The sequence below is a fragment of the Polyergus mexicanus genome, unplaced genomic scaffold (assembly GCF_030449975.1).
Source record: "Polyergus mexicanus isolate NDT 795.1 unplaced genomic scaffold, iyPolMexi1.0 SCAF_26, whole genome shotgun sequence".
Taxonomy (NCBI): domain Eukaryota; kingdom Metazoa; phylum Arthropoda; class Insecta; order Hymenoptera; family Formicidae; genus Polyergus; species Polyergus mexicanus.
In genome coordinates, this window is record NW_027223346.1 from 1,644,754 (window position 1) to 1,661,090 (window position 16,337).

Below are 16,337 nucleotides of genomic sequence, written 5' to 3' on the forward strand. Positions count from 1 at the left end.
ATCCTCTCGCAGATTGATGAACGTGATGCAGGAGCGGCACTATTTAATAGCTCGCTTCAATTGGAGAGATTTGATCTCCTTTTTTTTTGTACATCTCGCTTCTAAATCTAGTGCGCAGTATATATAGTACAAGTGAAGATATATATAGATATACTAAGAACGCCCTATTGACCGTAAACTAGAGACGAAGAAAGATCCGTATGAGATAAGATGGATAAATTTTCGTCGAAATTGACGAAATATCAATTCGAAGCCCGTGTTTCTGTTTGTTTCTGCTGATTTATTGTTCATCGCATAAATGATATGCAAAAATCAAATCGTTTGCGCAATATCCAAGGTCGGCGCTTATGCGATGCTGAATATTTAAACGAGACGCAACATTTGTGTATGTGATTTTGTAAATTTTAAGTTCTGTGACATCGAATGATATATTTTTCAATCGGAATAATATATACATATACGTATATAGTATAACTTGTGTCGCGTTCTCTTTTGCAAAGCTATTTTCAAAGCTATAAAGCTTATAAAAATATAGTATAACGACTGCAAAATCGTCGTGATACCAAGGATTGATAAATAATTGCGCTTTGTATAAAATCGCCATCTTATCGTATTCGTGCTGATCGTCGTTTTAATAAATACTTCACTTTAATTACTTTAATTATCATTATGCCTGAGTATTTTTAATTTTTATATTCCACATTAGATCCAATCGCCACGCCAATGTAACGCTACCAGCAGGTTACCAAGTGGTAACAGGACGCTCATTTGCTCTACTATCGGCGACACAATTCAACGATGTATAAGCAAACATGAACAAAGATACGCGATAGCATTCGTTACGAGAGATCCGTGGGATGAGTCGGAATTTTTTGCGATCAAGCCTTTGACGCAGAGAAAATGACACGGAGGAATGAACTCGCGGGCCACCTGCGCGCAGCCACGTGACAAAAGTCACGCGGACGAAAGTTGGGGGCCGGAAAGATGGTCGCCGCGCGATCGGAAATGACGTGATTTCGATCGACGCACCATTTCGTCATGTATGAATTATACACCGGTCACGCATAAAAAAAGTCTCGATTGCTACAGACAAGCATACTTTTCGAATGAATATTATCGCGAATATTTCTACATCCGTCAATAATTCGAAGCTCTCCTGGTAATCCGCGAGTAGACGCGGTTAAAATTATTATATATTACACTTATTCTCGGTGAAAAAGTTTTTCCGACGAATTTCCTGTGCCTATATTTTTTCTGTTTTTTTTTTCCCCTCTTTTTGTTTTATCAATGTGGACTTTGATCGCGCGGACTGTAATGCGTTCAGCGAGTCACGATTATCGCGTTTTTTTTGCGTCGTACGTTATCTGTTTCTGGATGCATATGTACGCGCGCGTCCTTTTTATACGGACGGTGAAGTAAAAAAAAAACGCATAATATGACGGTAATAGAATCTGTGTGCGATGACGCAACAATATTGAATTATTAACAGGATACGAGCGGAGGGCGACGACCAATAGGAGCGTCGCTTCCGCGGAGGCTCGACCGGCTCGACTTCATCACGTATACGTGGAGAGAGATCCCTGTTGCCAGCCGTTCTTTCAAGGAGAATCAAGTTGGGAAAGTCGCACGCCCGGCTGTTAGTTGATAAAGTCAGCCGTTTATCTCGCCTCGCTGGAATATTACGTTATTGCACATAGAGATAACGAAATATTGAACATTTAAATTTAAAACGCCGCTAAAACGAATCTGTATACGATCGTTCTATCTTATCGTTTAACGATGCGGCGAGATGTACTTCTAATTACATAAATATTTATTAATGCGTAATCATTATATACGTTCGCGACTTTCCGTTAGATATTAAAATGAAGAAAACGCTATTACTTTATTTTATTAAAGAAATTCCAATTTTTCTCAAGCAGGTTTGCATCCATATACATGCATTCAATATTAATTCAAAATTATACATATATTCAACAGCGTATTAATTATAAGATAAATAAAAAGAAAACATCTTTTTTAAAATTCCTTTCTCTCGTGGGGGGGGGAAAAACCCATAAAAGATGCAAATGAATTATGCAAATAAATTATAAAACTCTGCGGAATATCACGTAGATATCTCTCTTACGTAACCAAGTAGACAAACATATAAGCAATGATTGTTTTTATCGCGTTTTATCTTTTATCTACTTGCATTATATACAATAGAAAATCAAAGAGCGAGATATATTAATACAAATTATATAAGCATTGTATAAGTATCAAAAATCAAATATCACAATGCTACTTGAAGTAGATAAAATAAACTTCTCTTTATAAACTTTGTACACATATTTGTATCAGCGAGCGTAAAAAGGTGTTAATTATTTATCTATTTTATTTTCTTTAATAATTATATATATATATAATTCGTGGCATAAAATATTTTTATAAAATTATTAATTAAATAAAAAATGCTTTTTTATATGTATTTTACAAGTATTTTCTGATACTCGTTTATGATTGTTTGTACTCTTTCGCTCCATCTGGACCCGGCTATTTTTGCCTCTTTAGGAAGTCTCGAGCTATTTATAAAATGTCGTACGTATGCCATGCGCACATACAATATATTCGCGAGAGAAAAAAGACGGACGTTCATATTTCTCGTAGGCCCCCGTTCTACAATAAGTCGTATGTCATTAATCGTAAGCAAATTGACCAGCTACAGCCGATTATTCCGAGAATATTCTTGAAATAATCGACTGTGATTGTCAATTGCTGTCAATTTGCTTACGACTAACGACGTACGATTTATTGTAGAACGGGCCGTAGTAAAAATATCAATGACAGATGGTGAACTTGAAACGCGTTTCACAAACTTCGCTCCGCCTTCTTCTCCGCGAAACATTCGACGCGAATGAGAACGTACGAGACAAAGGACCTTTCTCCTACCTATCTACGTACGGAAAGTTTTCAAGCATTTGCGTCAGCGACGTTTAACGCCTTTCATCGGAGAGCCTCGCCCATGTCTCTTTCCCTCCACAGCGTTCGCCGCCATGTCTGCATTTCTCGACAGCAAGATTATACAAACGCACGATCTTCTTATTATAGCAATATGCGTCTCTTGTATTAATAAGTAGACGCGACAAAATTAGCAACCGACATTAAAGTCACGCGATCTCGAAAATTTTACGAAATCTGCGATTATAAATTGATAATGATCAGCAGCTTGTCGATACGAGACAAGTTTATGTACAATTATCGCATACAGCAATAACTGTAATTATTGTATTTTGCATTATACCGTTATACGAGATTGTACGTAATTATCGTTATAAAATAATCTGTCGAGGCAAAATATTCATCTGCAATTAACCAAAGACTAAGATTGTTATCTATTCATGCAATCCTGAGAGGCGCAATTCACAGCAAAGCTTTTACCTTTCAAACGTTCTTCTTATTTGCGAAAGTTACCTTGCATTATACAGGACCGGTTTTTCAGCAATGTTGATTAACTGCCTAAGTTTGTTTCCGAGCAGGAGAGAGATTTAGCTACAAGTCGGGTGTTTTATAGTTAACCGACATTGATGCGAAACCGGTCCCCCTAAACACGGTGCAGCTATTATATATAACGTGTGGCAATATTTTCGCGCTAAGGAAACATCATGGTATGCGACTTGACGTATGTGTATGCTACCGATCTTCAAAGTAGACGGCTCATTCAAAGACTATCTATCCGTCAATCGAAGATATGAGCGAGATAAACAGCGATATCTCGGCGCAAAAAAATTTTGCAAACATTTATGAAATTATATCTGGAATTTAATCTACTTTTTATCCTGTGTAATTTCAATACAGGCGAATTTTTATTGACATATAAGCAGATTTTCTTTTTGCTACGGTGCAGTTATATCGATGCATCCTCTCGATTGAAATCAGTGTACTATCACTGAAAAAGCAGTGAGTTGTCTCAATTATAATTATTAAGATTGCAAAAGACTCAGTAAAATTTACTGAGTCAAGAATCAGTTAGTAATAGTGGCTGTTTCAATGGATAATATTTCAAAATGCATCTTATATTATAATGTGTCGCATATGAGATAAATTTATAACGATATATTTTCTTAAAGAAATATCTGAGTTTAACCAAGAAATTGTTGTTCATTTTTTGCAGAAATTCATTACGTTTAGCGAATAAAACAATAATGTATATAATTTTAAATTTGAATTGTTATACGTGTTTCATTCCAGATGTGTGCGGGAGCTTCTTTAGCAATCCAAATAGCAATCTAAAAAAATAAATAAAAAAAACTACATTTAAAAACCACATGAAACCTTATCGCCATAATTAACAAGATGGAGGAGCAAAATGTGAATATTCTCACTAAAAATCAAACCGAATCGCTCTTATGTCACTGCTTTAATCAGCGACATTTTCACCGATTCAATTTAAGAGAACAATGTTGGCTATCGCGTATATAATAGGGTATATAAATATGAAACCGGAATTTTTGTATAGAAAATACACGTTTATTGTATGAAAATGATAAAAAATATTTTATTCCAAGTATTGCCCATTGCTAGCTATACATTTTTCCCATCTCTCTGACAATTTGTGGATGCCACGTCAGAAAAACTGTTGCTCCTTTGAGGCAAACCAGTCATCGAGCCATTTTCGTACATTTTCGTAAGAAGTGAAGCGCTACTCGGCAAGTGCGTGTCCCATCGATGCAAATAAGTAGTAATCGGATGGAGCCAAGTCTGGTGAGTAAGCCGCATGCGAAAGTATTTCCCAACTAAACGCCTCAATCGTTTCCTTGACCGGTTTTGCTGTGTGCGATGGTGCATTATCATGAAGCAAAATCACTTTGCGTTGCCTTTTTTGATATTCTGGTCGTTTTTCACGCAAAGCTTGATTCAAATCGATCATTTGTTGTCGGTAGCGTTCAGTATTAACGGTTTCGCCAGGTTTTAGCAGCTCATAATAGATCATACTCTTCTTCCACGTTCTTCGTTTCTCACGTCAAAATCGCCACTTTTGAATTTTTTAAACCACTCAAAGCACTGTGATTTACCAACAGCATGCTCACCGTAAGCTTCGACAAGCATTCGACGCGATTCTGCAGCAGTTTTCTTCAAATGGTACCAGAAAATCAATGCTGTCCGCAAATCGTAGTTTCCAGGCACAAAATTCGACATGTTCAACGCTATTAAAAACTATGCTGTTGTATGAAACTTGTATTGTTGTGAGTTGAAAATCTTTATCAGATGTCAAAACAAGAAAATGGCGCGGTTTGACGATAACTACATTGACAGCTAGGGCCATCTATGGGCAAATTCCGGTTTCATATTTATATACCTGGTATTTTGAAGATTTACGTTATGAAGGCTCGAAAGAGTTATACATAGCTAAGAATTGGCAGCACCGAGGGATACTCAATTGGCTAAAGAACTAGCTAAAAGTTGATAAACTCGGAGACACGAGATCAAGTGTATATCTACTCAAAAGGCGTCTCGATGATGTTACACATTCCTGACCCTTTCGTCGCGTGACGACTATAGATGAATCGTGATTAAAGTATATCGCGTCAGCGACGATATCGACCCGGATCGATCGAACTGTTTGTCGCTTGCATAAGCAACCTTGGATTCTCCGGAAGAAGAAAAACATCAATAATGGACGGGCATAATATACGGGAGGTTTTATGTAAGATGTAAATCGATACGTATTCCCCCGTACAATGATACTTAATCCTTATTTCCTCGGATACGAGAAGAAAACGGCGAGCTTCGGAAAAAAAATATATAAGTAGCGTAATCGCGCCTCCAACTTTTGCAGTCACTTTATCGAGAAAATCGCTTCGAACCGGCCTGCTCGCACGCTGCAACGGAATCACGAAACGCCTGTTCTCCAGTATTGTTCACGGGTAACAATGTTGCATATACACGTTCGGTTATAATATGTGTCTTTAGGAATAAATGTAGATTTTTCGCGCTCAAAAAATGTTCGGAGGTTCAACAGAATATTTTTAATTAAAAGGAATTCTGCTCGAGTGACGTCGCCAGACAAAGAAATATTCCATGAATATCTTGTGTTCCAAAATACAATTTAAGCATCGCTTTGTCTTTATACATGTTTGTTTTTCATCATAACTAAACTTAATCATTTTGAGGGGAAGGAGTTACGAGCAATCTAACAGGAACGCATAAAATCTTGAATATCTATCTATTATGAGTACGAACGGACCCGATAGTGCGTCGTGCGTGGATAAATTTAGTTTATATCTTGATTTAATAACTTCATCAGCTGTTTTTACGAGATGGGATTTTAATAACGAAGATTGGAAATTATTTCCCGTTATCTCTTTTTATTAAAAAAAAAAATTCATTATATACGGGTGACTTTGCTTACTCCGACTGTACCTGTACGTGCCTCCGAGTGAGTAAGCGTTAAAAATTTGATTTATCGGCACAAAAATTATTCTTGTGCAACACGCTAATCGACTCGTGCGCGTTATGTCGCACGTAACGCTATTCGCGGCGGCATCGTTTGAAGGTCATCGTCACTCGCGTGATGTGTGTCGTGTGGGGGCTCGTCCGGGGGCTGGACCAATCACGTCGCAGAAAGGCAAGACGGCGCCCGTACACACACACACACACACACACACACACACACACACACACACACACACACATACACATGCATACGGCACGTCGCTTATTTTACTATCGTTTCTTGGAAGATTACATCAGCTATACGTATCACAGTATGTGAAGTTCAAATCTAAATTTAGTTGGAATATAAAAAATTGCAGAGGAGAAGAAGAAGGACTCACGTGCAGATTTTGGCATTCGCTTTGCGAGATTTTTTGTTCGCGCGATTAATAAATTCGGTTATGAGAAAAAAAAAAAAGAAAATAGGCGGACGACATGTCATCTCGCACGCGGACTTCTTCGTGCTGATGTCTCAGCTTTCGCAGAATAAAAACAAAAGTATCACGCGATAGCAAAAAGATTTCAAGATATTATTGCATTCGATTTCAAGATTAAGCGAAATTCATTTCACGCGGAGCAGCGTAAGATGAATCATATCCTACTATGTATCAAAGTGGAAGAAATTACAACAAAGTTTTTTAAAAAGAATAAAAAATTAGAATATGGAATAGAGAGGTAAATATTGAGATAAATAGTGACGCTGAACTTTTAGTTACGGTCCACAAAAACAACATTTGAAAAGGATATTTAAAGAATGCGCCTTCGAAAATCAATCTAATTTCAAATTCTTTACATTGTAATCAAAGAAAAAATCGAAATAATTACATTTTATTATCTACAGCTTATTATCATTGAAACTATATGTACTATATACATATAGCTCTTATGCGGAAGTATTATTTTTTTCTTTTTGAGATATATAATCTCAATTTGCATATGTAAATATAGAAATTTCGAAACAAGTAAGATGTATTGTAACATGAACATATCTTTTCAAGCATTATTCAAAGTAATAAAATATCTTTTATGGCTATTTTATGGTGAAGTAATTCACATAGTCAACATAAATCTACGGTCTAAAGAATCTCTAACCAGGCAATTGTGAGACACGCAAGAATCGATTCGGAATCGACATTCGGAATTGAAATGAAAAGGGAGGTCGTAATGGTGCTTCTAGCTTGTTGACCCCCGTTGCTTTCTATCAAGAGACGTTAGCGCTTCGTCGCCGGAACCATAAATTTTTATTATCAGATAAAATCAACGATAAATTGCGTCGTCAAGGATGTCTAGTTAGTACAATACGCTGGTTAATATAAACGATCACTGTTCTCTTCTATGGTTGATCCCATAAATTGAAAAGCCGCGCACTTAGCAAGCCTTCGCTATCGTTAATTCAATTAGAACTCTACTATCTTAAACTGAATCAATGAAAATGTCACTGATTTAAAGTAGCGTCGTAAGATTTCATCGAAGTGAGTATTTTATTGATCTTCAGTGAAAACACTCATACTTTGTTCCTCCGTCTCGTTAATGATGGCAATAAGATTTCATCGAAAAATCAGTAATAATGTACATGTTTACAAGATATAGCTTTTAAAGCTTTTTTATGCTTTATAAATATTTTCCTTCTACTTCTTGTAGGAAAGTTTACGAATACGATAAGACAAAATGTAGAATAATATATGGAATATATAATATGGAAAATCTTTAATAAATTCTCATTTTGAACTTTCAACTATTTGAATCTAATAACAAAGAATATATACCTTGAAAAATTAAATTAGATATATATCTTGAAGCTAGTGAAGACAACACACAAATGCCATTAGTGTATTTTTCAAACGTTTGCAAAGAGATGTCATTAATTATCAATTAACAAATTACTTATCAAGACTTGTCATATCTTTTACTCATAATTTAATTAATCTTTCCTGCATTTTAATTCTTATTGCGGGGAGGAGAGGAAGAATGGGACAAGGGAATTAGTTCGAAAAACTAATATCATAAATTCATCAATATCGATAAGCGCTTTGATGAAATCTTGATTCTCGTGGAAACTTAAATCTAATTGCGTGTTTAGAATAAATCGATATTAGCATCCGTCTCGATAATAATACAGTTCGCCTTTTTCATTAATTTGCCTACAAGATACAAATATCTTAGACACGTAATGTTTGATAAATGTAATCTCGAGATAATTACGTTGATCTTTAATATTGAAATCGCGTACTTTGTACTTCGACACTCGGAGATAATCTTTGATCCATCACGTCACGCAATCTTCAAATATTTGTAATACTTCCGAATATTTCGCGATCGATAAGTATCACATCTCTGTCTTCCAGACAATTTTGCACTATATGAAAACCGCCTTTATACAATTTGTAAGGTATAAAATTTTCAAAATTAAATTATATACGAATTTATATATATTAAAATAAAACAAGATCTATTAATTAATTATTCTGATATTTTAATTATCATTAATTATGTACAATTTTTTAATTTCTCTCAGCAATACTAAACGTTGATATGATGAAAAATTTTTCTTTTGTTATATTCTCTGCGTTTAATTGCCTTCTATATTAATCATGCAAAAAGAATATAAGTAGATTGCACGAGACAAAAATCTGAACGAGAGTAAGAATACTTTGTATCACTTTTATTAATTTAAATATTTTTTAAATTTTTATTCAGAATTTAAAGCTATTCTAAATGATTTTCAAATGCACAGTTTTATATTTTATTAACCAGAAAGAATTTTGAATAAGGCTTTTCCAAAAGCCTATTCGTTAATACATAAACGTAATAAATTTTATAGTTTATAATTATTATTTGGTAACTATTATTTGATAATTATTTGTCATAACTAATTGCATAAATTAAATAGAGATAAAGAAAACAGTGCCCTTTTTATAATATACAGCTTTTTCATATATAATCTACAATTTTTCAAAAACAATTACTTATTTTCCATACAAATTATTAATCATTCTTTTATATATGTGTATTAATATAAAATAATATTCCTGTCTGTATAAAATATGACGTCAACTGACGTCTCTCATATATCGTCTGTATATCGTCGGGACTTCGGTGTCCCTTCGAACGCTTTTAAAGTATCGAAACGAATCCAAGACCGATATAGAATGTGCAGTTTCTCGATGACGACGACAACCGATGACAGTAGGATAATCGTGAACGCGAGATCCCGCCGTGAGGATTACTTCCCCATTCGTTGGATAGACCACTCTTGCTGGCACAGCGGGCAACGATTGTTTTGTTTGACCCAGAGCGACATGCAGCAATAGTGAAACGAGTGGTTGCACTCGCCCCAGACGACCACGCAGTCCTGTCGGCCGTAAACCTCCTTCTTGCTCTCCGCCTGGCATCGCAGACAGGCGTCTGAAAATCGAAGAATAGATAGTGACGATTAGCGTTCGCGTATAGGATAGGAAAGTTCAATGTGATCTCTCGGTGTAAAAGTTTTTTTTTCTGTCGGCGAAAAAAAAGACGGAAGTTTCGTTTCTCTGTCTTTTATCTTTCACGACTTTATATTTCCATATATTCGATATTTATATCTCTTAAAAGATTTAAATATATATTAAGTTATATATACATTTAAAAATCTTTTTTCGTTTATTTATATTTCTTTTTATTCCGAAAGGAAAGTTGCTCCTTGTATTTTATTTTTCTTTATATTTTCGTCTCATATAAATTCCGTAGGAAAAATACCAGAAAACTTTCCAAGAGCAGCAAGATATATAGAAGCCTACAGATTGCTATAGTTTGGCTATCAAATTCGCAAATAGTATAATTGTTAGAATTTAAAATTTTTAATAAGCGGGAAGAGATCGCTTTATTAAGGAAAAATTAGTTTTGCCATTGTTAAAAAAAATCATAATTCAGACAGAATCATTTGATAATGTTAAAATTACAATAAAATAATAAAATTGCGGAAACATAACTGTCCGAACAACGAATAATATTGAATAATTCTCGAAATTCATCCTTAAACTTCATTTGACATTTAAGAATGATATATAGAATAAATACGTATAGGACGATTAATGACGCGCGCATGAGGGTACCTGATATTCGCAGTGCGTGATTAATAATTAAGGGGAGAAAAATTTTTAGCATAAAAAACCATAAAATATATGCCCGTTAGAATCAGGTCGCGCAATCCGATATACATAATCTAAGTAGCGATTTAGGCCATGTATATTTTTATTCTCCTCTCTCCCCCCCCCCCCCCTCTCGAAAAGAGTATCATCTCTTCATTTTTTACACGAAAGCATATTCTGTCACGAATATATAGATGGAGAGATGTTTGAAATTTCAGAAGAAAACAAGACTATCTTATTACTCGCATTTGCACGTGTACAATATTTTACACGCGCGTCTCTTTTAAGAAATTCCTTTCTTTCCATCGTGAAAATAAAAGTGTAAAGGCCATCCTACACGAAACAAAATAAAAGAACAGGTACGCAAACGCATTCGGATTTGCGGCCGTTGGATAATTACGTGCCGATCCCCGTGATTTGACTTTATTACGTCTACGTGTTTCGCCTGTCGGTGTCACGTTCATCCCTTATCAAAATCATTTCCGCGAGATGTAAACGTGCTCGCTTAGCGAAAGCGCAGCATAATCGCGCACAAGCCAGACATTCCGCGACGAACGGGGGAAGAGGGAAGGAGGGGGGGGGGGCAGAGAGGGAAGAATACTGGAGAAAACATACATGGGGAAGAGATTCCTCTCATGGAAATCTTTAGAATTAAAGGGACGTGCGAGTCGCGTAAGACGGGCGTCGAGAAGACGATTACACGTGCACGAGGCGATTGTCAATCTTTTTGTACGTCAGCCAATCGTACAAAAAATGTATTATACGCTTCGTGATCACGAAAAATTTATTTCTAGCTCCCTATCTGTGTTGATTATTCGACACGTTAAATATGTATAAACGCGTACGGATAAACAGACGCAATGCGAAACGTGAAACGCCGATAAGTTGTGAACGGAAATAGCAGAGAACATATATATATATATTATAATGAGAGATAAATAAAGCAACGCAGTGTTCTCTGCTATTTCTGTTCACAACTTATCGGCGTTTCACGTTTCACATGCTTTTAATACTAAATAAACATTAGATAATTCTATATAAAATAAATATTATTGTAGATAATTCTGTAATAATATTAGGTGTACAACTTTGCTTCCGCCGTTTTTTCACCGAAATTCGAGGCTTTATTGTAAAAAACTGGTTATACATTTATGATTCAAAGTATTGTCCACTCCCAATGATCGTGCCAATTCTTTTTGACTTTGACTCGAGTCTTCATTAAGTAATGCCTCCAATTCTGCATCTTCGAAAACCTTCTCCCTTCCACCGCTACGCCGGTCTTCGACGTGAAAATCACCGTTCTTGAAGCGTTGAAACCACTCACGATACGTTCTTTCGCTAATACCGGCTTCACCATAAGTATTTGAGAGCATTCGATGAGCTCAGCTGCAGATCTCTTCATATTGAAGCAGAAAATTAAAACCTCCCGCAAATGACGAGAATTTGGCTCGTAAACTGACATTTTCAATCGAGAATAACTTTATGAGCAGACACAAATCGACTAATGTTTCTATGGGGTTATGTTGACAGATGCCCAAGTTTATCGCATGACGTCTACGATCTATTTGTTTCGACCGCTACTTACCGCTAAAGCCATCTATAGGAAAACGGCGGAAGCAAAGTTGTACACCTAATATTACAGAAATTTAAATAATTCTGTGATAAATATTATTGTAGATAACTCTGATAATTCTCTCGATTCATTTCAGGTTCTTATAGAATGCAATATAATAATAAGTTGATAGAGATAAATAGAAAGAGAGAGAGAGAGAGAGAGAGAGAGAGAGAGAGAGAGAGAGAGAGAGAGAGAGAGAGAGAGAGAGAGAGAGAGAGAGAGAGAAAGATACTCTACATTAATGAAAATTTACTATATTTATAAATCCATAAATGCATCGATCTATAAAATTATAGATCCATAATTCTTACTTTTTCGAATCTATAAAAAAATCGTGATCAAGTTGCATGAAAACGATAGATGCAAAGAATTACTTTTTGAAATTAATATTACGATTATACTTTTATAGTTGTAATAAAATTATTAATTAAAAATTAAATCGTTATATCGTACGAGTAAATTTATAACAGATTCGAGATAGAACGAATCTCGACAATCTGTTCGATCAATTTTGTTTTTTCTCGTGTGGATGCAAAATCCACATTTTATCTTGGCAGAATGAATTATTCCAACAATTATTGTCATTATATTTAGTAAAATTATAAAAAAAAAAAAAAAAAAAAAAAACAAATTTCGTTTTCCGCTTATAACAGATATCGCGAAATTTTATTTTGGTATATCTATGAAATCGTAACATTTTTTTTTTTTTTTTTTTTTTTAACATCAATTATTAGAATGTACTGTAATATTAATATTATTAAAATAGTTTTTTGTACATGAAACAGATTCATATTTAACAAACATATTATTTCATACGATGTTAAAATTAATTATGTGTGTATTCAATTTTGCTATATATATTTTATCTAAATTATCTCGTTGAAAATACAAATTAAAGAATCACAAAATTTAAAGATAGATATTAAAGCTCGCGCGCAAAGAAGAGCGTTATCGCATAAACAAAAGGGGAGACAAGAATAGAGTCGAATTAATATATATATTTTCAGAGAGATATAATTATGGTATATATTATATATGTAAACTGCGAATATTTTGAGTTTTTTCTCGCTCTACCGCTCGCATGGCGAATATAAACCGTGTCTCTCCTGCCATACTTGCCGCCAAAGCGGATATTAAATATCGCTTGACGCTGTTCACGCGACTGTATAAGTGTCCAGTAGAATTCCATGGGCTTATCAACGAATCCGACTGCATAATTATCACGCATGATTATTAACCATCTGACATACGTCGCATGCGTTCAATGTATAAAGGAACTCATCGTTCTCTGAACACCTCGCGTTAATGATAAACGAAACAGATCATAGGCCGTCTCCTTCTCTCTTCCAGATCTCTAACATTCGTCAATTTTTAACGCATGCGAATACGTACGCAGTTTGACAATGTCTGTTATATCAATCTTAATATGAATTTTTTTTTTTACCATTTTTCTATCATTGTTTTTTGTATACCAAAACTAGCGCCGTTCTTTTTATCTTCACGAATTATTCGATTGTAAAAATATTCACCGTAAAAATATACATCGAAAAATTACCTGTTAAAAAAAAAAAAAAAAAAGTGACAAGAGAAAATGAAAAAAAAAAAAAAAGGAATTCCTTTGAAGAAAGGAAAAAACCACGACCTGCCTCTAACTTGGCGCTTGCGTCCGTGCCGAGCATATCCCGGCAGCGCACTTACATCGATACGACTCAATCAAAACGTCGATTGACGAGGAAGAAATTTCCGTCGTTATCTAGCCGTCTGTCGACGCATCGTCGGGAATTAATCGACGATGCGTCGACAGAACCTTCTGTTCGAGGGGAGGGGAGTGCAAGAGAGAAGGGCGATGGGTGTCAGTTTCTCGTTGACCCCCTCTGGGGGATCGGGGCAAGCATGTCTTGGACGTGCCCCCGGATCCAGCCAAGCCATTGGGCCAATTAAGTGCGACAACGAAGATGCCGTCATCGCGACGAGGACGATCACCGCGATAAGCGATCGTTCTTGATTCCAGAAGAATTTTGTCGCGTGTTAAGGTGGGTTTACATTTACGAACGAACGCCGAACGAACCGCGAATGTCTTGTGAAACGTCTTGAACGTCTTTCTCGCACGAATTGTCTTTGATGTATCGCCTCATGAGGGAATCGAGTCGAATGCGAATCAAACGTTCCGTTCGCATTCGCTGTTCGTTCGCTAAGTGTATATCCACCTTAAGATTTTTAGATAAAATCTCTTACGCGGATGCGTGTTCTGAGATTTTAGATAGAGTAAACTGCACGAGAGGAAGGTGTTGAAATAGACGATTTCAATCTTGACAAACGATTTGTCGATGTCAGAGAAAATTCTACAAAGACAGTTGTGATTTTTCGTAGCTTTTCAAATTGTATCGAACTATTAAGAGAGATGCCCTTTAAAATGATTTATCTGAATATTTCGAACTCGTTCTATCTAATTTTTCAAATCACCGGGATTCGATCGACGAATCTACAGATTCTTTCTAATACAGCATAGAAAATTTTCAAAATTTTCAAAATTAAAATGTCCACGTAATAGATATATCGTATTGATGCCAAGAAGAAATCCCATTTCGATTTAGAATTTTCGAAACAAAAACTGATGTGAAAATTCGCATTTTATTTAACACCCTTGATACATATCTTTATAAATTTCCCAACTGGAATCCATGATTCTTTTGATAAAAAAAAACTGACTAGATTCCAGAAATATTTCTTAGATATTGTAATATTTATTTTGAGACTTAGCATTAGAATTTTAAAAATATATCGAGTGTAATATAATTTCATATACTTTATATTATTCCAATTAAATTTTAAAATTAAACTGCACGATAGGAAGGTGTTGAAATAGAAGATTCCAATCTTGACAAACGATTTGTCGATGTCAGAGAAAATTCTACAAAGACAGTTGTGATTTTTCGTAGCTTTTCAAATTGTATCGAACTATTAAGAGAGATGCCCTTTAAAATGATTTATCTGAATATTTCGAACTCGTCCTATCTAATTTTTCAAATCACCGGGATTCGATCGACGAATCTACAGATTTTTTCACAGAGAGATTCTTTCTAATACAGCATAGAAAATTTTCAAAATTTTCCAGATACAGTATAGATTTCGATTAAAATGTCCACGTAATAGATATATCGTATTGATGCCAAGAAGAAATCCCATTTCGATTTAGAATTTTCGAAACAAAAACTGATGTGAAAATTCGCATTTTATTTAACACCCCTGATACATATCTTTATAAATTTCCCAACTGGAATCCATGATTCTTTTGATAAAAAAAAACTGACTAGATTCCAGAAATATTTCTTAGATATTGTAATATTTATTTTGAGACTTAGCATTAGAATTTTAAAAATATATCGAGTGTAATATAATTTCATATACTTTATATTATTCCAATTAAATTTTAAAATTAAACTGCACGATAGGAAGGTGTTGAAATAGAAGATTCCAATCTTGACAAACGATTTGTCGATGTCAGAGAAAATTCTACAAAGACAGTTGTGATTTTTCGTAGCTTTTCAAATTGTATCGAACTATTAAGAGAGATGCCCTTTAAAATGATTTATCTGAATATTTCGAACTCGTCCTATCTAATTTTTCAAATCACCGGGATTCGATCGACGAATCTACAGATTTTTTCACAGAGAGATTCTTTCTAATACAGCATAGAAAATTTTCAAAATTTTCCAGATACAGTATAGATTTCGATTAAAATGTCCACGTAATAGATATATCGTATTGATGCCAAGAAGAAATCCCATTTCGATTTAGAATTTTCGAAACAAAAACTGATGTGAAAATTCGCATTTTATTTAACACCCCTGATACATATCTTTATAAATTTCCCAACTGGAATCCATGATTCTTTTGATTAAAAAAAAAAAAAAACTGACTAGATTCCAGAAATATTTTTTAGATATTATAATATTTATTTTAAGGCTTAGCATTATAGAATTTTAAAAATATATCGAGTATAATATAATTTCATATACTTTATATTATTCCAATTAAATTTTAAAATTAAAGAAAGAGCGAACCGACTCCAAAAAGGATATACATTCTTGAGATTTCGTACAATCACGTTACTTCTGACA

At 34.7% G+C, this 16,337-nt stretch overlaps 1 protein-coding gene across 1 annotated transcript in view; it reads right to left on the bottom strand.

Moving 5' to 3' along the window:
- Positions 1 to 9,209: 9,209 nt before the first annotated feature.
- LOC138943327 (RING-box protein 2-like) overlaps positions 9,210 to 16,337 on the bottom strand; it is a 56,903-nt gene continuing 49,775 nt past the window's right edge. Inside the window, exon 2 of the mRNA XM_070314057.1 lies at positions 9,210 to 9,879. Within this exon, the coding sequence (XP_070170158.1) occupies positions 9,698 to 9,879 (182 nt within the window). The 3' untranslated portion in view covers positions 9,210 to 9,697. The remainder of the gene's footprint in view (positions 9,880 to 16,337) is intronic.